Consider the following 18,281-nt stretch of genomic DNA (forward strand, 5'->3'; position numbering starts at 1 on the left):
CGGAAATTGGAGGAACAGCACCTCATATTTCGCCTGGGCAGCTTGCAGCCCAGTGGTATGAACATCGACTTCTCCAACTTTAGATAATTCCTCTGTCCCTCTCTTCCCCTCCACCTTCCCAGATCTCCCTCTATCTTCCTGTCTCCACCTATATGCTTCCTTTGTCCCGCCCCCCTGACATCAGTCTGAAGAAGGGTCTCGATCCGAAACGTCACCCATTCCTTCTCTCCTGAGATGCTGCCTGACCTGCTGAGTTACTCCAGCATTTTGTGAATAAATACCTTCGATTCGTGCCAGCATCTGCAGTTATTTACTTATATTATATAGCCTAACTCTGCTCCAATCACTTATGGCCCACTGTGAGTGGAGACAGACCCACCTGTGACGAGTGTCTAGCCAGAGACCCAGTTGTGAGTGGATGTCTTTGCACTGTTTGAGTAGCAGTCAAAGTTAAAGTCCAGCGTGTCGCCGTCCATGAGGTCGTTGCGGATGATGGACTCCATGTCACAGTCCAGACTCTCGATGAACATATCGTCCAAGTCACTGGGGAGCTTCTCCTGGCCCATGGCGGCCAGGTTCACCCTCCCGTAGCCCCCGTTGCTGTGGATGGAGTAAGGGTCCATGGCGTTGAGTTGCAGGGACATGGGCACGTGGAGCTGGGCCTTGGGGGCGGCCAGGTGCCGCAGGTTGGCGGGGTGCGCCATGATGCTGACCGCGTGCGGCAGGAGGCGGCCGTTCATGGCCAGCGGGTGCGGGCCGTGGGGCGGAGGGCCGGGCGCCATCATCTTGGCGTGGACGCCCAGGTCGGCGTAGGTGGACCTCGTCGCGGCGGGCACCATCAGGCCCGGGCCGCCCATCCTGCCGCCCGCCTGCTGTCCCCCCGCCTCCACCGGGGGCAGCAGGTCGCTGTGCGGTGGCGAGTCGGACGTCAGCAGCTCCTTGAGAAGCCCCGTGGCACAGTTGTACTGGGCGTAGGGCCCGAAGCCCTGCTTCTTCTCCGGGAAGGCCTGCATGGGGATCTGGGGCAGGGACCCCAGGCTGCCCTGGGCGTACAGGCACTTCCGGTAGTCCGGCGGCTGTGAGCCGAGGGGTGGGTTCTGGGGCGCGTAAGAGTAGCCACTGCCCGGCTGCATCAGCGGCCCTGAGGGAGGCTGGGTAGACCCCACCATGGACGAGTTTGGGGACAGGAGGTTCAAGTTGTCCAAAAGGTCTTCCATCACGTTCTCCGTCATGGAGCTGCTGATGGAGCCAGTCATCTCGCTTAGACTGGGCAAGGTGGACGCCATTTTGCCAGTGCTACCTGGGTAGACCAAGGGTGACATCTGGTGGACCTCGCCGTTGCCGATATCCTCCTGCTCGGGCATGATGGGGGAGAGCCGGCCGCTCAGCGTGCTGGCGTTGGAGCCCGTCCTCGTCCGGAAGGTGGTCCAGGCGTCAAAGTCGTCATTGCTGTGGGAGCTGGGGCTCCCGGGCCACTTGGAGAACTGTGCGCCGGGGCTGTCGGCCCCACCGTCCTGGCCCGCCTGCAGGGCCGCCTTCTTCTTGGCCGCCCTGCCTCTGCTCTTGGCAAACTTGCTGTTGTTGTCCATGGAGGCCGCCCTCCTCCGCGGCGACTTGCCGCTCTTGCCCCCCTCGGGGTTCAGCATCCACCAGGAGCTCTTGCCCGTCCCCTCGTTCTGCACCCGCACAAACTTGCTGTGCAGCGACAGGTTGTGGCGAATGGAGTTCTGCAAAAGACAAGGGGCAACATGGTGTCAGAACCTCCGCCTGGACCCTCCACCATTCCACACCCCCACCATAGGGCAGCTCAGCACAGGAAAGGACACAAATGCTGGAGTAACTCAGCGGGTCAGGCAGCATCTCTGGAGAACATGGATAGGTGACGTTTCACAGAGTGCTGGAGTAACTCAGCGGGTCAGGCAGCATCTCTGGAGAACATGGATAGGTGACGTTTCACAGAGTGCTGGAGTAACTCAGCGGGTCAGGCAGCATCTCTGGAGAACATGGATAGGTGACGTTTCAGAGAGTGCTGGAGTAACTCAGCGGGTCAGGCAGCATCTCTGGAGAACATGGATAGGTGACGTTTCACAGAGTGCTGGAGTAACTCAGCGGGTCAGCTGGAGAACATGAATGGGTAATGTTTCTGGTTGGGACCGTTCTTCAGATTGGGATGGAGAGGACTTTGCTGCATTCTGGCCTCTGATAAAGGTTGGGTAATGCAGAGATGCTGACTGACCCGCCGAGTTACTCCAGCACTTTGTGTCTTTATTTTAATAAACCAGCATCTGTAGTTCCTTGAAGATAGACGCAAAGTGCTGGATTAGTTCAGCAGGTCAGGCAGCATCTCTGGAGAAAAGGAATAGGTGACATTTCGGGACCGAACCAGCATCTGCATTTCCTTGATTCTACAGCACACAATGTCCGTACCGAACATGATGCCCAGACCAACTCATATCTGCCTGCACTTGAACTACACCCCTCCATTCCCTGCATATCCACGTGCCTATCCAAAGGCCTCTTAAACACCACTATCGTATCTGCCTCTACCACCACCCCTGGCAGCACGTTCTAGGCACCCACCACCCTCTGTGTAAAAAACCTGCCCCGCACATCTCCTATAAAAACTTTGCCCTAAAGTTCTATGTATTTCCAAGTACATCTAAATTGGCCAGGTGTTGGGGGAAGAATGGGTAGGACTCAGGGAGAGATATTTCTCAGTTGACCAAAAAAAAACAACCGGGTATTCATTGTCATGTACAACTTTGATAAATGATCATTCCTTCCCAGAGCGGAAATGTCAAAGACTCAAGGGCATGAGTTTAAGGTGAGAGGGGCAAAGTTTAAAGGAGATTTGCGGGGCAAGTTTTTTACACAGAGGGTGGTGGGTGCCTGGAACGTGCTGCCAGGGGTGGTGGTGGAGGCAGATACGATAGTGGTGTTTAAGGGACTTTTAGATTGGCACATGGATATGCAGGGAATGGAAAGATATGGGTCACATGCAGGCAGAGATTAGTTTAGCTGGCATCGTATTAGGCATGGACATTGTGGGCCGAAGGGCCTGGTTCTGGGCTGCACTGTCCTATGTCAAGTCAAGTCAAGTCAAGTCTATTTGTCACATACACATACACGATGTGCAGTGAAATGAAAGTGGCAATGCCTGTGGATTGTGCAATTTTTTTTTTACAATTACAGCATGTAAATTAAAATTAATACAGAAAAGAAAAGAAACTTTACTCTATAATATGTTATATAATATGTTCTATAATATGTGCCATAACTGTGGAAAATGGTGCCTTGTATAACATGTAAAAAGTCCTTACAATGATATAATGACTCAGGAGAATTAATTTTTCATATGTACTGTAAAATAATTCGGTTCATGGGTCTGGTCCCGACCTGAAATGCCACCGATCCTTTTTCTCCAGAGATGCTGCCTGACCTGCTGAGCCACTCCAGCACTTTGCGTCTATCTTCAATTTATGTGTGTTTGGCTTCTATTTCATGCGCCAATTTTTTTTTTTTTTAAAGGCATTACCAAAAACGGGTTTTAAAATGTGATAACCATGATATAGCCCAAAGATACAGTCTGAAATGGGAAATGTCATTGCTCCATTATCAGTGCCTATGAAAATGAGGCACTCGTGAATCTCCTCTCTCTCTCTCTCTCTCTCTCGAGATGTACCAAGACTGCAGCAGCAGGAAATGCAAGCAGGTTTTGAAGTAAATGTGTGAACCAACTTGTGGTTAATTGCTGCTCAGTGCTGCAACCAATGATACCCATCAATATAGTGCTACCGAACCAATGGCAAATCCAGTCATTTGTGGCAGAGCGGGAACAATCTGCAAATCTTTTGGCAATACCTCAGTCGGTTTGTCTAACGCAGTCTAATGTTCACCCAGGGACAAGATATTTAGAGTCACTTGGCACGGAAACAGGCCCTTCGGCCCAACTCGTCCATGCCGACCAACAACTCTCATCTACACTAGTCCCACCTGCCCGCATTTGGTCCACATCCCTCTAAGACTTTCCTATCCATGTACTCTCTCCACATCACCGTCTATATCTCTCGTTTCCCTTATCCCCAACCAGTCTGAAGGAGGGTCTCGACCCGAAACGTCACCCATTCCTTCTCTCCAGAGATGCTGCCTGTCCCGCTGAGTTACTCCAGCTTTTTGCGTCTATCTACCAGTCCAAATGTCTTTTAAATGTGCATACCTCAACTATCTCCTCTGGCAATAGGCACAAAGTGCTGGAGTAACTCAGCGAGTCGGGTAGCATCTCTGGAAAAAAAAGGGACAGGTGACATTTCGGTTCTTCAGGCTGGAGAAGGGTCCCGACCCAATACATCACCCATTCTGTTTCTCCAGGAGCTACCCGGCCCACTGGGTTACTCCAGCACGTAAATTAAGGGGACATTGAAGTTGCTCAGGATCAAGTTATCAGATATTGGTTTTGTCATTTATCATGTTTACAGCAATTAGAAATACTTCCTGCTAGATGCAGGAAACATGTCCCCAGTGTTGGGGGAGTCCACTGTTGAAGAATAAGGGGAGGGCCAGTTAGAACTGAGATGAGCAAAAACATTTTCACACAGAGAATTGTGAATTTGTGCAATTCTCTGCCTCAGAAGGCAGTGGAGGTCGATTCACTGGATACATTCAAAAGAGAATTTGATAGAGCTCTTGGGGCTAGCAGAATCAAGGGGTAGGGGAGAAGGCAGGAACGGGGTACTGATTGAGAATGATCAGCCATGATCACATTGAATGGCGGTGCTGGCTCGAAGGGCCAAATGGCCTCCTCCTGCACCTATTGTGTATGTATATATATATATGTATGTCTATCTTTGGTATGGACCAGCATCTGCGGTTCCTTTCTACATTTCTCCATAGCTCTGTTCACTAACCTCTGTGTGGAAGAAATTTGCCCCTCTGGTTCCTAAATAAATCTTTCCCCTCTCACCTTAAAACTATGTCCTCTGGTTTCTTGGTTGCTGCTAAATGCTGTTTTTTTGGACACACCTCTACATTACTCTCTCATGGAACATTTGTAGCATAATTTTCCTTTCCCTTTGCACTGATAACCAAAACGCCAACTATTGAAAACATTTTTTAAAAAACACTTTGTTATTTGGAAAGTAATATTTTACACAGCGCACATCACTGTGTTTCTGTTCCACTGTTCGCCAGCCATGAGTAGCAGGATCAAGGATGGCACATGGAATTAAAGTCATTGAGGTCACAACATCAGTGCCTTATCTACAAGCAACTGGCTGGCGATAGTGAGCCAGGGCCTCTATTCACTCTTTAGTAAAAACAAGACATCTAGAGAGAGATCGTGGCTGTTAGGTCCATGGGTGACCTGCCAGGTCACTGTGCTCCCTCTTGGGGTGCTTCCAACCAACGCTTGTCTTCTCAACAGGAAAAGGCCTGTGGGCTGCTCCTGTTTGTCGTGCAAAGCTCAGGCCATCAATCAGGCTCTCATGTGGCAGCCAAGGAGGAAAAAATGATTACCTCTTAATCGTGTGAAAGTATGTCCGTCTCTTAATGATGTTGTGTCGGCTGGCAACATCAGGCACAAGTACAGCTTGGAGAAGCATTTTGGCAAGAGAGTTAAATGGCCTGGCACAAAGTGCTGGAGTAACTCAGCGGGGCAGGCAGCATCTCTGGAGAGAAGGAATGGGTGATGTTTCAGGTTGAGTTCCTTCTTCAGAGACTTCTTCAGAGTTTGAAGGAGGGTCTCAACCTGAAATGTCACCCATTCCTTCTCTCCAGAGATGCTGCCTGTCCCGCTGAGTTACTCCAGCATTTTGAATCTATCTTCGGTGTAAACCAGCATCTGCAGTTCCTTCCTAGGCAGCCTGACAAATCCTTGCACTGCCCTGGGCTCTGTGCATGAATAATCTTTCCTCACACAGAACCATCACACACGCACACATACACACACACGCACGCACACACACATGCACACACACACACACACACACACACACACACACACACACACACACACACGCACACGCACACGCGCACACGCACACACACACACACACACACACACACACACGCACACGCACACGCACACGCACACGCGCACACGCACACACACACACACACACACACACACACACGCACACAGACACACGCACGCACACACACACACACACACACACACACGCACATGCACACACACACACACACACACACACACACACACACACACACACACGCAACTCGCTGTGAACTTACACATAGGGTAGTTGGCAATTTCAATAAAAGATGTTGCCCCCTCCCTAACTTACACATAATGCTGGAACGAGGGTTCGCTTTTATTGGTCATGTACCAGCTGTACAAACCGTTGGTGAGATCACACTGTATGCATTTATAGAGTCATAGAGTCTTACAGTGTGAAAACTGGCTCTTCAGTCCAACTTGACCACACCGGCCAACATGCCCCAACTACACTACTCCCACCTGCCTGCGTTTGCCCCATCTATATACTAAAACTCTTGTTTGTTTGTTCCTGAACTACAACCCAAACGGTGCACGATAGCGCGACAATTTCAGACCCACCTTACTCACCGTCGTCCCTTTGGTGCTAATGGAAGAAGCTTCATTGAAATCAGTGTTATATTTTTAAAGTTATTCATGTTTTAAAGTTTAAATCTATCTCCTGGCGAGGGAGGGAGGAGGGAGGGGGGTTGAGGGGGATGGAGTGGGGGGGAGGGGGAGGGGAGGGAGGGGGAGGGGGAGGAGGATGGGGAGGGGGTGAGGGGGAGAGTGGTGGGGGGGCGGAGGGGGGGAGGGGAGGAGGCAGGATTAGGGAGTTGAGGGGGATGATGGCGGGGAGGGGAACGGGGAATGGAAGGAGAGGGAGGGGAGGGGGAGGGGGAGGGGGAGGGAGGGGGAGGGAGGATGGAGGGAGGGGAGGGAGGGAGGAGAGGGTGCTGCACCAATGCAGGAGAGGTTTGGGCCCAACGGGTCCACTTGGTCTAGTATCCCTCTAAACCTGTCCTTTACCTGTACCTGGCTAAATGTTTCTTAAATGTTGCGATAGTACCAGCCTCAACTACCTCCTCCGGCAGCTCACTCCATACACCTACCACCCTTTGTGTGAAAAGGTTACTCCCCAGATTCCTATTCAATCTTTCCCCTCTCACCTTGAACCTATATGCTCTGGTTCTCAATCGCCCTTCTCTGGCCGAGAGACCCTGTGCATCTACCCGATCTATTCCTCTCATGATTCCATAAGAGCACCCCTCAGCTTCCTACACTCCCAGCAGTAGAGTCCCAGCCTGCCCAACCTCTCCCTATAGCTCGGGCCCTCGAATCCTTGCAACATGCTGGTGAACATGTGCGTGAAAGGGATACCATGCCTGCTCTCTACCGTCATGGCGTTCCACTGAATGTTGTGAAGATCGTCCACGGACAGAATTAAAACCTGTCCTGGATGTTTCATTGCAAAGGCCTTGCAAAATGTACCATCATAGTTAACATCCTGCGTGGATCAACTCCAGTGCGTCAGGGACGTTTCAGAAGCAGCATTCGTGGTAGAGGGCAGTGCAGGTTCTCAATTCTTTATATTTCATTCAAGCTGGTGCTTACACAAGTATCCCCGTGGTGTGTGTCAACACGTGCGTACATAACTACGCATGGGGTCACAACCTCCCATGCAAGTTAACCAGTCAGTGTGCTGCCGGCCACATTATCACCTCAGTGATGTCAGCCATCAACCGGGCCCCAAACCTCCTGACCTCCGTACACAAGTGAACTTTGGTGCTCCAGCTCTGCTGAAGATCGCAGAGAATTGCTAACATTGAACTTGGAACATGGAACCTGGAACATGGAACATGTTGTCGCTGGGGAGGGTCCAGAGGAGGTTTACGAGAATGATCCCAGAAATGGCTGGGATAACATGTGATGAGTGTTTGTCGGCACTGGGCCTGTACTCGCTGGAGTTGAGAAGGATGATGGGGGGGACCTCATTGAAACTTACAGAATAGTGAAAGGATTGGATAGAGTGGATGTGGAGAGGATGTTTCCACTAGTGGGGAGAGTCTAGGACCAGAGGCCACAGCCTCAGAATAAAAAGATAACCCTTTAGAAAGGAGATGAGGAGGAATTTCTTTAATCAGAGGATGGCGAATCTATGGAATTAATTGCCACAGATGGACGTGGAGGCCAAGTCAGTGGATATTTCCACAGCAAAGATTGACAGATTCTTGATTAGTACGGGTGTCAGGAGTTATAGGGAGAAGGCAGGAGAATGGGGTTGAGAGGGAAAGATAGATCAGCCATGATCAAATGGCGGAGTAGACTCGATTGGCTGAATGGCCTAATTCTGCTCCTAAGACTAATGAAGTTATGAACAGAGTTGGTCTTGGCATCATGTTCGGCACAGACATTGTGGGCCGAAGGGCCTGTTCATGTGCTGTGTTGTTCTATGTTCTGGTGCACAAACATAATTAGGAAAAAAAAACAAGTTCACTGTGGTGCAGAAGGGGGTCCCTAGTGTTCCGTTGTCAAGGTAAAATTAGGGTTCTGCACGTTGCTGGAAAGTTCCTAAGCCTGGTTACAGACAATAGACAATAGGTGCAGGAGGAGGCCATTCGGCCCTTCGAGCATGCACCGCCATTCAATGTGATCATGACTGATCATTCTCAATCAGTACCCCGTTCCTGCCTTCTCCCCATACCCCCTGACTCCGCTATCATTAAGAGCTCTATCTAGCTCTCTCTTGAATGCATTCAGAGAATTGGCCTCCACTGCCTTCTGAGGCAGAGAATTCCACAGATTCACAACTCTCTGACTGAAAAAATGTTTTTCCTCATCTCCGTTCTAAGTGGCCTACCCCTTATTCTTAAACTGTGGCCCCTGGTACTGGACTCCCCCAACATTGGGAACATGTTTCCTGCCTCCAACGTGTCCAACCCCTTAATAATCTTATATGTTTCGATAAGATCCCCTCTCATCCTTCTAAATTCCAGTGTATACAAGCCTAGCCGCTCCAGTCTTTCAACATTCGACAGTCCCGCCATTCCGGGAATTAACCTAGTAAACCTATGCTGCACGCCCTCAACCCACGCACGGTGGCGCAGTGGTAGAGTTGCTGCTTTACAGCGAATGCAGCGCCGGAGACTCAGGTTCGATCCTGACTACGGGTGCTGCACTGTAAGGAGTTTGTACGTTCTCCCCGTGACCTGCGTGGGTTTTCTCCGAGATCTTCGGTTTCCTCCCACACTCCAAAGACGTACAGGTATGTAGGTTAATTGGCTGGGTAAATGTAAAAATTGTCCCTAGTGGGTGTAGGATAGTGTTAATGTGCGGGGATCGCTGGGCGGCGCGGACTTGGAGGGCCGAAAAGGCCTGTTTCCGGCTGTATATATATGATATGATATGATAATAGCAAGAATATCCTTCCTCAAATTTGGAGACCAAAACTGCACACAGTACTCCAGGTTGTGTGGGACTTCAGGCTTGTGTACCTCCTGCCCGACGGTAGCAGTGATAAGAGGGTACAGCCCGGATGGTGGGGATCCTTGATGAGAGACGTAGCCTTCTAGTATATTCCACACACCACAAATGCTGGGGCCAGGCAGCAGATAGTGTGTGAAGGAAGGAACAGCAGATGCTGGTTGACATCAAAGATAGACACAAAGTGCTGGAGTAACAGCGAGGCAGGCAGCATCTCTGAAGTCTGAAGAAGGGCTGCGACCCGAAAGGCCGCCTATTCCTCCTCTCCAGAGATGCTGCCTGACCCGCTGAGTTACTCCAGCACTCTGTCTCTATCTAGAAGATAGTGAGACTTGATCTGACAGGCTGGCAGGCAAACAAAGTTTTTCACTGTGTACCCTAGTGCACGTGGCAGTAATAAACCAATACCTTACTAACAGCAGGTGATTGGGTAGACACAAAATGCTGGAGTAACTCAGCGGGTCAGCCGGCATCATGGGAGAGAAGGAACGGGTGACGTGACCCGAAACGTCACCCATTCCTTCTCGGCCAAGATGCTGCCTGACCCGCTGAGTTGCTCCAGCATTTTGTGTCTGCCTTCGATTGTAACTGGGTTTTTTTCCTACAGATGATTGGGTAGCAGGTACTGTTTGATAACATAGAAACATAGAAAATAGGTGCAGGAGTAGGCCATTCGGCCCTTCGAGCCTGCACCGCCATTCAATATGATCATGGCTGATCATCCAGCTCAGTATCCTGTACCTGCCTTCTCTCCATACCCCCTGATCCCTTTAGCCACAAGGGCCACATCTAACTCCCTCTTAAATATAGCCAATGAACTGGCCTCAACTACCTTCTGTGGCAGAGAATTCCACAGACTCACCACTCTCTGTGTAAAGAAATGTTTTCTCATCTCGGTCCTAAAAGACTTCCTCCTTATCCTTAAGCTGTGACCCCTGGTTCTGGACTTCCCCAACATCGGGAGCAATCTTCCCGCATCTAGCCTCTCCAACCCCTTAAGAATTTTATATGTTTCAATAAGATCCCCCCTCAGTCTTCTAAATTCCAGCGAGTATAAGCCCAGTCTATCCAGTCTTTCTTCATATGAAAGTCCTGCCATCCCAGGGATCAATCTGGTGAACCTTCTCTGTACTCCCTCTAAGGCTAGAATGTCTTTCCTCAGATTAGGAGACCAAAACTGTACACAATACTCCAGGTGTGGTCTCTACCTTCGATTGTAACTGGGTTTTTTCCCTACAGATGATTGGGTAGCAGGTACTGTTTGATAACATGAAAGATAAATCCCATCACTTTACTGATCTTCGAGTTGAGTCTGGCAGGGCAGTCGGTGACCTAGTTAAATGTTTCACACGTCTTTGAAGACAGGACTTGAAAGGAGATCGAAGCTTCAAACGGAGGTTTAGTGGCGGCGCAGTGACACGGCAGCAAAGCGGCTGCCTTACAGCGCCAGAGACCCGGGTTCAATCCTGACTGTGGGCATGCACGTTTCCCTGTGACCGCATGGGTTTTCTCCGAATGCTCTGGCTTCCGCCCAACACTCCAAACAAATGAATTGGCTTCTGTAAATTGTCGCGTGTGTGTAGGATATTGCTGGTGTACAGGTGATTACTGGGCGGCATGGACTCGGTGGGCTGAAGGGCCTGTTTCCACGCTGTATCTCTGAACTAAACTGAACTAAAGTTTTGCTGGCAGCTCTTTATTGAGCAGATGTATTGGAACATGTTGGTTAAAAGCCACTTTACTCCTGTGGCACAGAGACTTCAGGCAGGATGTTGTGGGGACTAATGCCGAACGGCAGGTTTGGTCCAGTCAATAGCAGGTGATATCGTGTTATTCTGGTCAGGGCCATTTACAGCAGGTGTGACCATGGAAACGATGTAATTTATAACACAGATATTCGCTCCAAACTCCAACCTTCGAAGTCCGGAACTGGAACAGTGAAGCTTTAGAGGTTCTCACCCATTAATAGCTGAAGGTTTGTTTACTTTTTCTTTCTTGTTTATATCTTTGGTCTTTTTTCCTCTCCCATTATAGAGTCATAGAGACACACAGCGGAGACACAGGCCCTTTGGCCCAACTCATCCATGCCGGCCAAGGTGCTCCATCTCCAACACTCCCATTTGCTCACATTTGGCCCATATCCCTCCAAAGATTTCCACTGGTGGGACAGTCCAGGACCAGTGGGCACAGCCTCCAAATAAAAGGACGGACCCTTAGAAAGGAGAGGAGAAGGGATTTTTCTTGCCAGAACTCTTTGCCACAGACAGTTGTGGAGGTCAGGTCAGTGGGTATTTTTAAAGTGGAGATTGATAGATTCTTGATTAGTAAGGACGTCAAAGGTTACAGGGAGACGGCAGGAGAATGGGGTTGAGAGAGAAAGACAGATCAGCCATGGTTTCATGGTGAAGCAGACCTGATGGGTTGAATGGCCTCATTCTGCTCCTATGTCTTATGGCCTTATCCATGTACCTGTGCAAATGTCTTTTAAATGTTGTTATGGCACCTGCCTCAACTACCTCCTCTGTTATCAGGTTGTTACCTGCCTCAACTACCTCCTCTGTTATCAGGCAACTGAACTGTCTTCTCACCACCAGGAGCACATGACCTCCCGTCTACTAAAGGGCCTGTCCCACTTAGGCGATTTTTTGGCGACTGCCGGCGACTGTCAAAGTCGTAGCAGATCGCCGAACTTTTCTTTTACCCGACGACAATGACCACGGCAATGCCGAGTCAGGTCGAGATTACACCGTCTTCGGAAACATCGCGAAAATTCCCATGCTGACATTTAAAAAGTGGTTAAGTGGACTTTTGTGAAAAGTGTGTGGGCATTCTTTGAAAATGTAAGGGAGGTATATCTGGTTTCTGGGTTGCATATCTGGGTTTGGAGCTCACTTTAAATGTAATGGCTGAGGCCAAAAACATCACGAAAATTCCCATGCTGTCAATGCTTCTCCGGCGTCCTAATTTTCGCTGAAATCACTGACAAGTTGGTAAGTACTTGAGATTTTTGAACTATAACACCTTGTATGGGTTACTTGAAAACCAAGCTTCACTGTAACAAGGAATAAACTGGATTTACTTCCAGTTTGAAAATGTACGGGAGATGCATATCTGGTTTCTGGGTTGCATATCTGGGTTGGGAGCCTACTTTAAATGTAATGGCTGAGGCCAAAAACATCGCAAAAATTCCCACCCTTACCTGACCGTCAAACTGACGCCTCCAATCTACCTGTCAAATATCCTGATGCTAAATAAATTGGTTAAACACAAGCATTTTATGGTATTTTGAAATGACTTTACTTATTTTAATATTATGTGCTTCTAAATGCATCTTAAGAGAACCTAGCAAACCTGGGGACAGCATGCGACAGCGCCCGCAATAAGCTACGATACTTGGCGACAAGCCAGCTGTCGCCGAGAGATTTCAAACCGTTTGATTTCTCAGCGGCGCTCCGAGATCCACTACGATCTTTGGAAGACTCCTCACGATCATGCCCGCGACACCCCGGCGAACTGTCGGCAACAGCCTAGTTACCGGCAGTCGCCTTAAAATCGCCTAAGTGGGACAGGCCCTTTAATTGGAGACCTTCGAACTACCTTTAATCAAACTTTATCTTGCACTAAACATTGTTACCTTTATCATGTAACTGTATATCGTGGATGGCTTGATTGTAATCATGTGTGGTCTTTCTGCTGACTGCAGAGCGTGCAACAAAAGCTTATCACTGTACCTCGCTCGGTACACGGGACAATAATAATAATAAACTACCTGCCTCTGTGTGTGTATCTGTATGTGTATGTGTGTGTGTGTGTGTGTGTGTGAGAGTGTGAGTGAGTGAATAAGTGTGTGAGTGAGTGAGTGAGTGAGTGAGTGAGTGAGTGAGTGAGTGAGTGAGTGAGTGAGTGAGTGAGTGAGTGAGTGAGTGAGTGAGTGAGTGAGTGAGTGAGTGAGTGAGTGAGTGAGTGAGTGAGTGAGTGAGGAGGGGAGTGAGTGAGTGAGTGAGAGGTGAGTGAGTGAGTGAGTCAGTGTGTGAGGTAGTGAGTGAGTGAGGGAGTGAGTGAGTGAGTGAGTGAGTGAGTGAGTGAGTGAGTGAGTGAGTGAGTGAGTGAGTGAGTGAGTGAGTGAGTGAGTGAGTGAGTGAGTGAGTGAGTGAGTGAGGAGGGGAGTGAGTGAGTGAGTGAGTGTGAGGTAGTGAGTGAGTGAGGGAGGGAGGGAGTGAGTGAGTGAGTGAGTGAGGTAGTGAGTGAGTGAGTGTGTGAGGTAGTGAGTGAGTGAGTGAGTGAGTGAGTGAGTGAGTGAGTGAGTGAGTGAGTGAGTGAGTGAGTGAGTGAGTGAGTGAGTGAGTGAGTGAGTGAGTGAGTGAGTGAGTGAGTGAGTGAGTGAGTGAGGTAGTGAGTGTGTGAGTGAGTGAGTGAGTGAGTGAGTGAGTGAGTGAGTGAGTGAGTGAGTGAGTGAGTGAGTGAGTGAGTGAGTGAGTGAGTGAGTGAGTGAGTGAGTGAGTGAGTGAGTGAGGTAGTGAGTGAGGTAGTGAGTGTGTGAGTGAGTGAGTGAGTGTGTGATTGTGTGTGTGAGTGAGTGAGTGTGAGAGTGAGTGAGGTAGTGAGTGAGTGAGGTAGTGAGTGTGTGAGTGAGTGTGTGAGGGGGTGGAGTGAATGGGTGAGTGGGTGGGTGAGTGAGTGAGTGGGTGAGTGATGTAGTGTGTGAGTGTGTGAGTGTGTGAGTAAGTGTGTGAGGTAGTGAGTGAGTGTGTGAGTGTGTGAGGTAGTGAGTATGTGAGGTAGTGAGAGGTGAGTGAGTGTCTGAGAGAGTGAGTGAGTGTTAGGGAAGTAAGAATCTGAGCACAAATGAGGTGTGTTTACTTTCCTCGTATTGAACGTGGGAACTGTCGGACAGCGCGGGAGGATTTGTAAACCTTTACTCATTTGTTTGCTCGTGTGTACAATGTGTCTGTGTTGCTGTGTTACTGGTCCACCATGCCCAGCCACGGTGGGTGAGAGAGGGTGTGGTCGTTTCCATACTTGGCCCAGTACCAATTGTTCCTTCTTTACCTCTAATAGACACACAAAGCTGGAGTAACTCAGCGGGACAGGCAGCATCTCTGGAGAGAAGGAGTGGCTGACGTTTCGGGTCGAGACTCTTCTTCTTTACCTCTGCTTTTCACAAACCCAATGAAAGATTGTACCAAAGCTGGATTTGAAAAGCCGTGATTTTGTAGAATAAATTACTTGTGTTCAGGACAAAAGTGAAACCTCCAATAAATGAGTCATTACTCTAATAATAAACATAACTATTAAATATATATCAGACTCGAGGGCCTGAGCTATGGGGAGAGGTTGGGCAGACTGGGACTTTATTTCTTGGAGCGCAGGAGGGTGAGGGGTGATCTTAGGGAGGTGTATAAGACCATGAGGGGAATAGATAGGATGGATGCACAGAGTCTTTTAACCAGAGATGGGGAATCAAGAACCAGAGGACACAGGTTTAAGGTGAGAGGGGAAAGATTTAATAAGAACCTGAGAGGTGACTTTTTCACACAAAGGGTGGTGGGTGTATGGAACAACCTGTATAAGAAAATAACTGCAGATGCTGGTACAAATCGATGTATTCACAAAATGCTGGAGTAACTCAGCAGGTCAGGCAGCATCTCGGGAGAGAAGGAATGGGTGACGTTTCGGGTCGAGACCCTTCTTCAGTCTGAAGAAGGGTCTCGACCCGAAACGTCACCCATTCCTTCTCTCCCGAGATGCTGCCTGACCTGCTGAGTTACTCCAGCATTTTGTGAATAAATCGTATGGAACAACCTGCCAGACAAAGTAGTTGAAGCAAGTACAATAACAACTTTTAAAAGACATTGGGAAAGATGCACAGATAGGAAAGGTTTTGAGGGGATATGGCCCTCGGGGATATGGGATAGAGAGAGGGGTGGGATTACTGTAGATGGGGCATCTTGGTTGGCATGGTCAAGTTGGACTGAAGGGCGCAAGTTTCCCCGATGTGTGACTCTGGCTTTTATGTGGGGCATGCAGTGGGGGGTTTCTACTGGATTAAACCGTCTGAGATTCAGAGCTGAGTGGAGATTTGACTCCATGATTCCAACATATGGAAAGAACTGAGGTGGTGATTGTGGCCATCAGTAAAGCTTCCACAGATAAAGATATGCAGTTTAAAGAGCACTGTGTGATTTTACAGAGGCTTTCATTAAAATAAAGGGCTCATAATAGTCAGCAGACTTGTGGGGTAACCGTCTATCCTGGACCGTTCTCAATTTTGGATGTTAGAATTTTAAGGAGACAAAGTGGCAGAGTAACTCAGCGGGTCACGCAGCATTTCTGGAGGACATGGATAGGTGATGTTCTGGGTTGGAACCCTTCTTCTGAGTGATTGTAGGTGTCTGGGGGGGGGGGGCAGCTGAAAAGGAGAGGTGGGGGTGGGATAAAGCCTTGTGAGTGATAGGTGGATACAGGTGAGGTGGGCGATTTGTTGGCAGATGGGTTGACAAGGCCAGAGATGGGAAGACTCAAGACTGTGAGATAAGGAGCTGAAGAGAGGTGAAATGTGAAGCCAGAGGAAGGGATGTGGGTGGAAGGGGATGGGGGAAGGGGGCAAGCTTGAGTGAAATGTGTGTGCATCCAGGTGGGTCACAGGAAAGAGAAGGGGCTGTGATCTAAAATTGGGGAATTCCAATGTTCACACAGTTGGGTTGTAAGCTGCCCAGGTGGAATACGAGGTGCTGTTCCTCCAGTTTGCATTGTGGCCTCACTCTGACAATGGAGGAGGCCCAGGACAGAGAGGTCAGTGTGGGAAAAGGGAGGGGGAGTTAAAATGGTTGGCAGCTGGGAGATCCAGCAGGCCTTGGCGGACCGAGCGCAAGTGTTCAACGAAAGCGCGGCACGGTGGCGCAGCGCTAGGGTTGCTGCCTTACAGCGAATGCAGCGCCGGAGACTCAGGTTCGATCCTGACTACGGGCGCTGTACTGTACAGAGTTTGTACGTTCTCCCCGTGACCTGCGTGGGTTTTCTCCGAGATCTTCGGTTTCCTCCCACACTCCAAAGACGTACAGGTTTGTAGGTTAATTGGCTGGGCAAATGTAAAAATTGTCCCTAGTGGGTGTAGGACAGGGTTAGTGTGCGGGGATCGCTGGGCGGCGCGGACCCGGTGGGCCGAAGGGCCTGTTTCTGCGCTGTATCTCCAAATCTAAATCAAATGGTCGCCGAGTCTACGCTTGGTCTCGCCGACGTACAGGAGCCCACATTGGGAACAGCGGATGCAAGTAGATGAGGTTGGGGGAGGTGCACGTGAACCTCTGTCTCACCTGAAAGGACCGTCGGGGTCCCTGGATGGCGTCGAGGGAGGAGGCATGAGGACAGGTGTTGCATTCCCTGCCATTGCAGGGGAGAGTACCTGGGAAGAGCATGGTTTGGGCGGAATGGATGAGTGAACCTGGTTGAAGAGGGAGTGGTCTCTGTGGCACAGCATGGGAGTGAGGAGACTGGTGACGGGATCATTGAAGATAGCAGGCTTTGCCCACACCCTCCTCTCTTATAGCTTTCTTCCCCCACCACCACCCATCTGAACAATGGTCTCAACCCATAATGTCACATAGAAACATAGACAATAGGTGCAGGAGTAGGCCATTCGGCCCTTCGAGCCTGTACGCACCGTCATTCAATATGATCATGGCTGATCATCCAACTCAGTAACCTGTACCTGCCTTCTCTCCATACCCCCTGATCCCTTTAGCCACAAGGGCCACATCTAACTCCCTCTTAAATATAGCCAATGAACTGGCCTCAACTACCTTCCATGGCAGAGAATTCCACAGATTCACCACTCTCTGTGTGAAAAAAACTTTTTCATCTCGGTCCTAAAAGACTTCCCCCTTATCCTTAAACTGTGACCCCTTGTTCTGGACTTCCCCAACATCGGGAACAATCTTCCTGCATCTAGCCTGTCCAGCCCCTTAAGAATTTTGTGAGTTTCTATAAGATCCCCCCTCAGTCTTCTAAATTCCAGCGAGTACAAGCCGAGTCTATCCAGTCACCTATCCAAGTGTACAGAGATTTCAAATATATTTTCTCATGAATACACTGTTAATCTTCAAATAGGATCTATACACATTGGAATTTTAAATGCCATACAACAATATGAAGTACAATAACGTTTGCAAGTACAGTAGCAATGTTTAAAAGACACTTGGACAGGTACGTATGTTAGAAATATATAAAATTCTTAAGGGATTGGACAGGCTAGATGCAGGAAAAATGTTCCCAATGTTGGGGGCGTCCAGAACCAGGGGTCACAGTTTAAGAATAAGGGGTCGGCCATTTAGGACTGAAATGAGAAAAAAACTTTTTCACCCAGAGAGTCGTGAATCTGTGGAATTCTCTGCCACAGAAGGCAGCGGAGGCCAATTCACTGGATGTTTTCAAGAGAGAGTTAGATGTAGCTCTTAGAGCTTACAGAATCAAGGGATATGGGGAGAAAGCAGGATCAGGGTACTGATTTTGGATGATCAGCCATGATCATATCGAATGGCGGCGCTGGCACGAAGGGCCGAATGGCCTCCTCCTGCACCTATTGTCTATGTTTCTATGTTTATGTGAATAGGATAGGTTTAGAGGGACATGGGCCAAACGTGGGCAAATGGCACTCGATGTAGACGGGGCATGTTGGACAAGTTGGGCCGAAGGGCCTGTTTCCAAGCTGTATGACTTTAAACACAGAATAATGATCAACGTAGTGCTGGCAGTACCCTCACGGACGAGTTGCCGTGATGTTAAAAGGTGCAGATGCACCAAGTTGGCAACT

At 49.3% G+C, this 18,281-nt stretch overlaps 1 protein-coding gene across 1 annotated transcript in view; it reads right to left on the reverse strand.

Moving 5' to 3' along the window:
- The window catches only part of foxo1a (forkhead box O1 a), a 95,255-nt gene that overhangs the window by 7,914 nt on the left and 69,060 nt on the right, over positions 1-18,281 (reverse strand). Inside the window, exon 2 of the mRNA XM_078402849.1 lies at positions 380-1,727. Coding sequence (XP_078258975.1) covers positions 393-1,727 — 1,335 coding nt within the window. The 3' untranslated portion in view covers positions 380-392. The remainder of the gene's footprint in view (positions 1-379; positions 1,728-18,281) is intronic.

This window comes from Rhinoraja longicauda, chromosome 7 (genome assembly GCF_053455715.1).
Source record: "Rhinoraja longicauda isolate Sanriku21f chromosome 7, sRhiLon1.1, whole genome shotgun sequence".
Classification (NCBI taxonomy): Eukaryota; Metazoa; Chordata; class Chondrichthyes; order Rajiformes; family Arhynchobatidae; genus Rhinoraja; species Rhinoraja longicauda.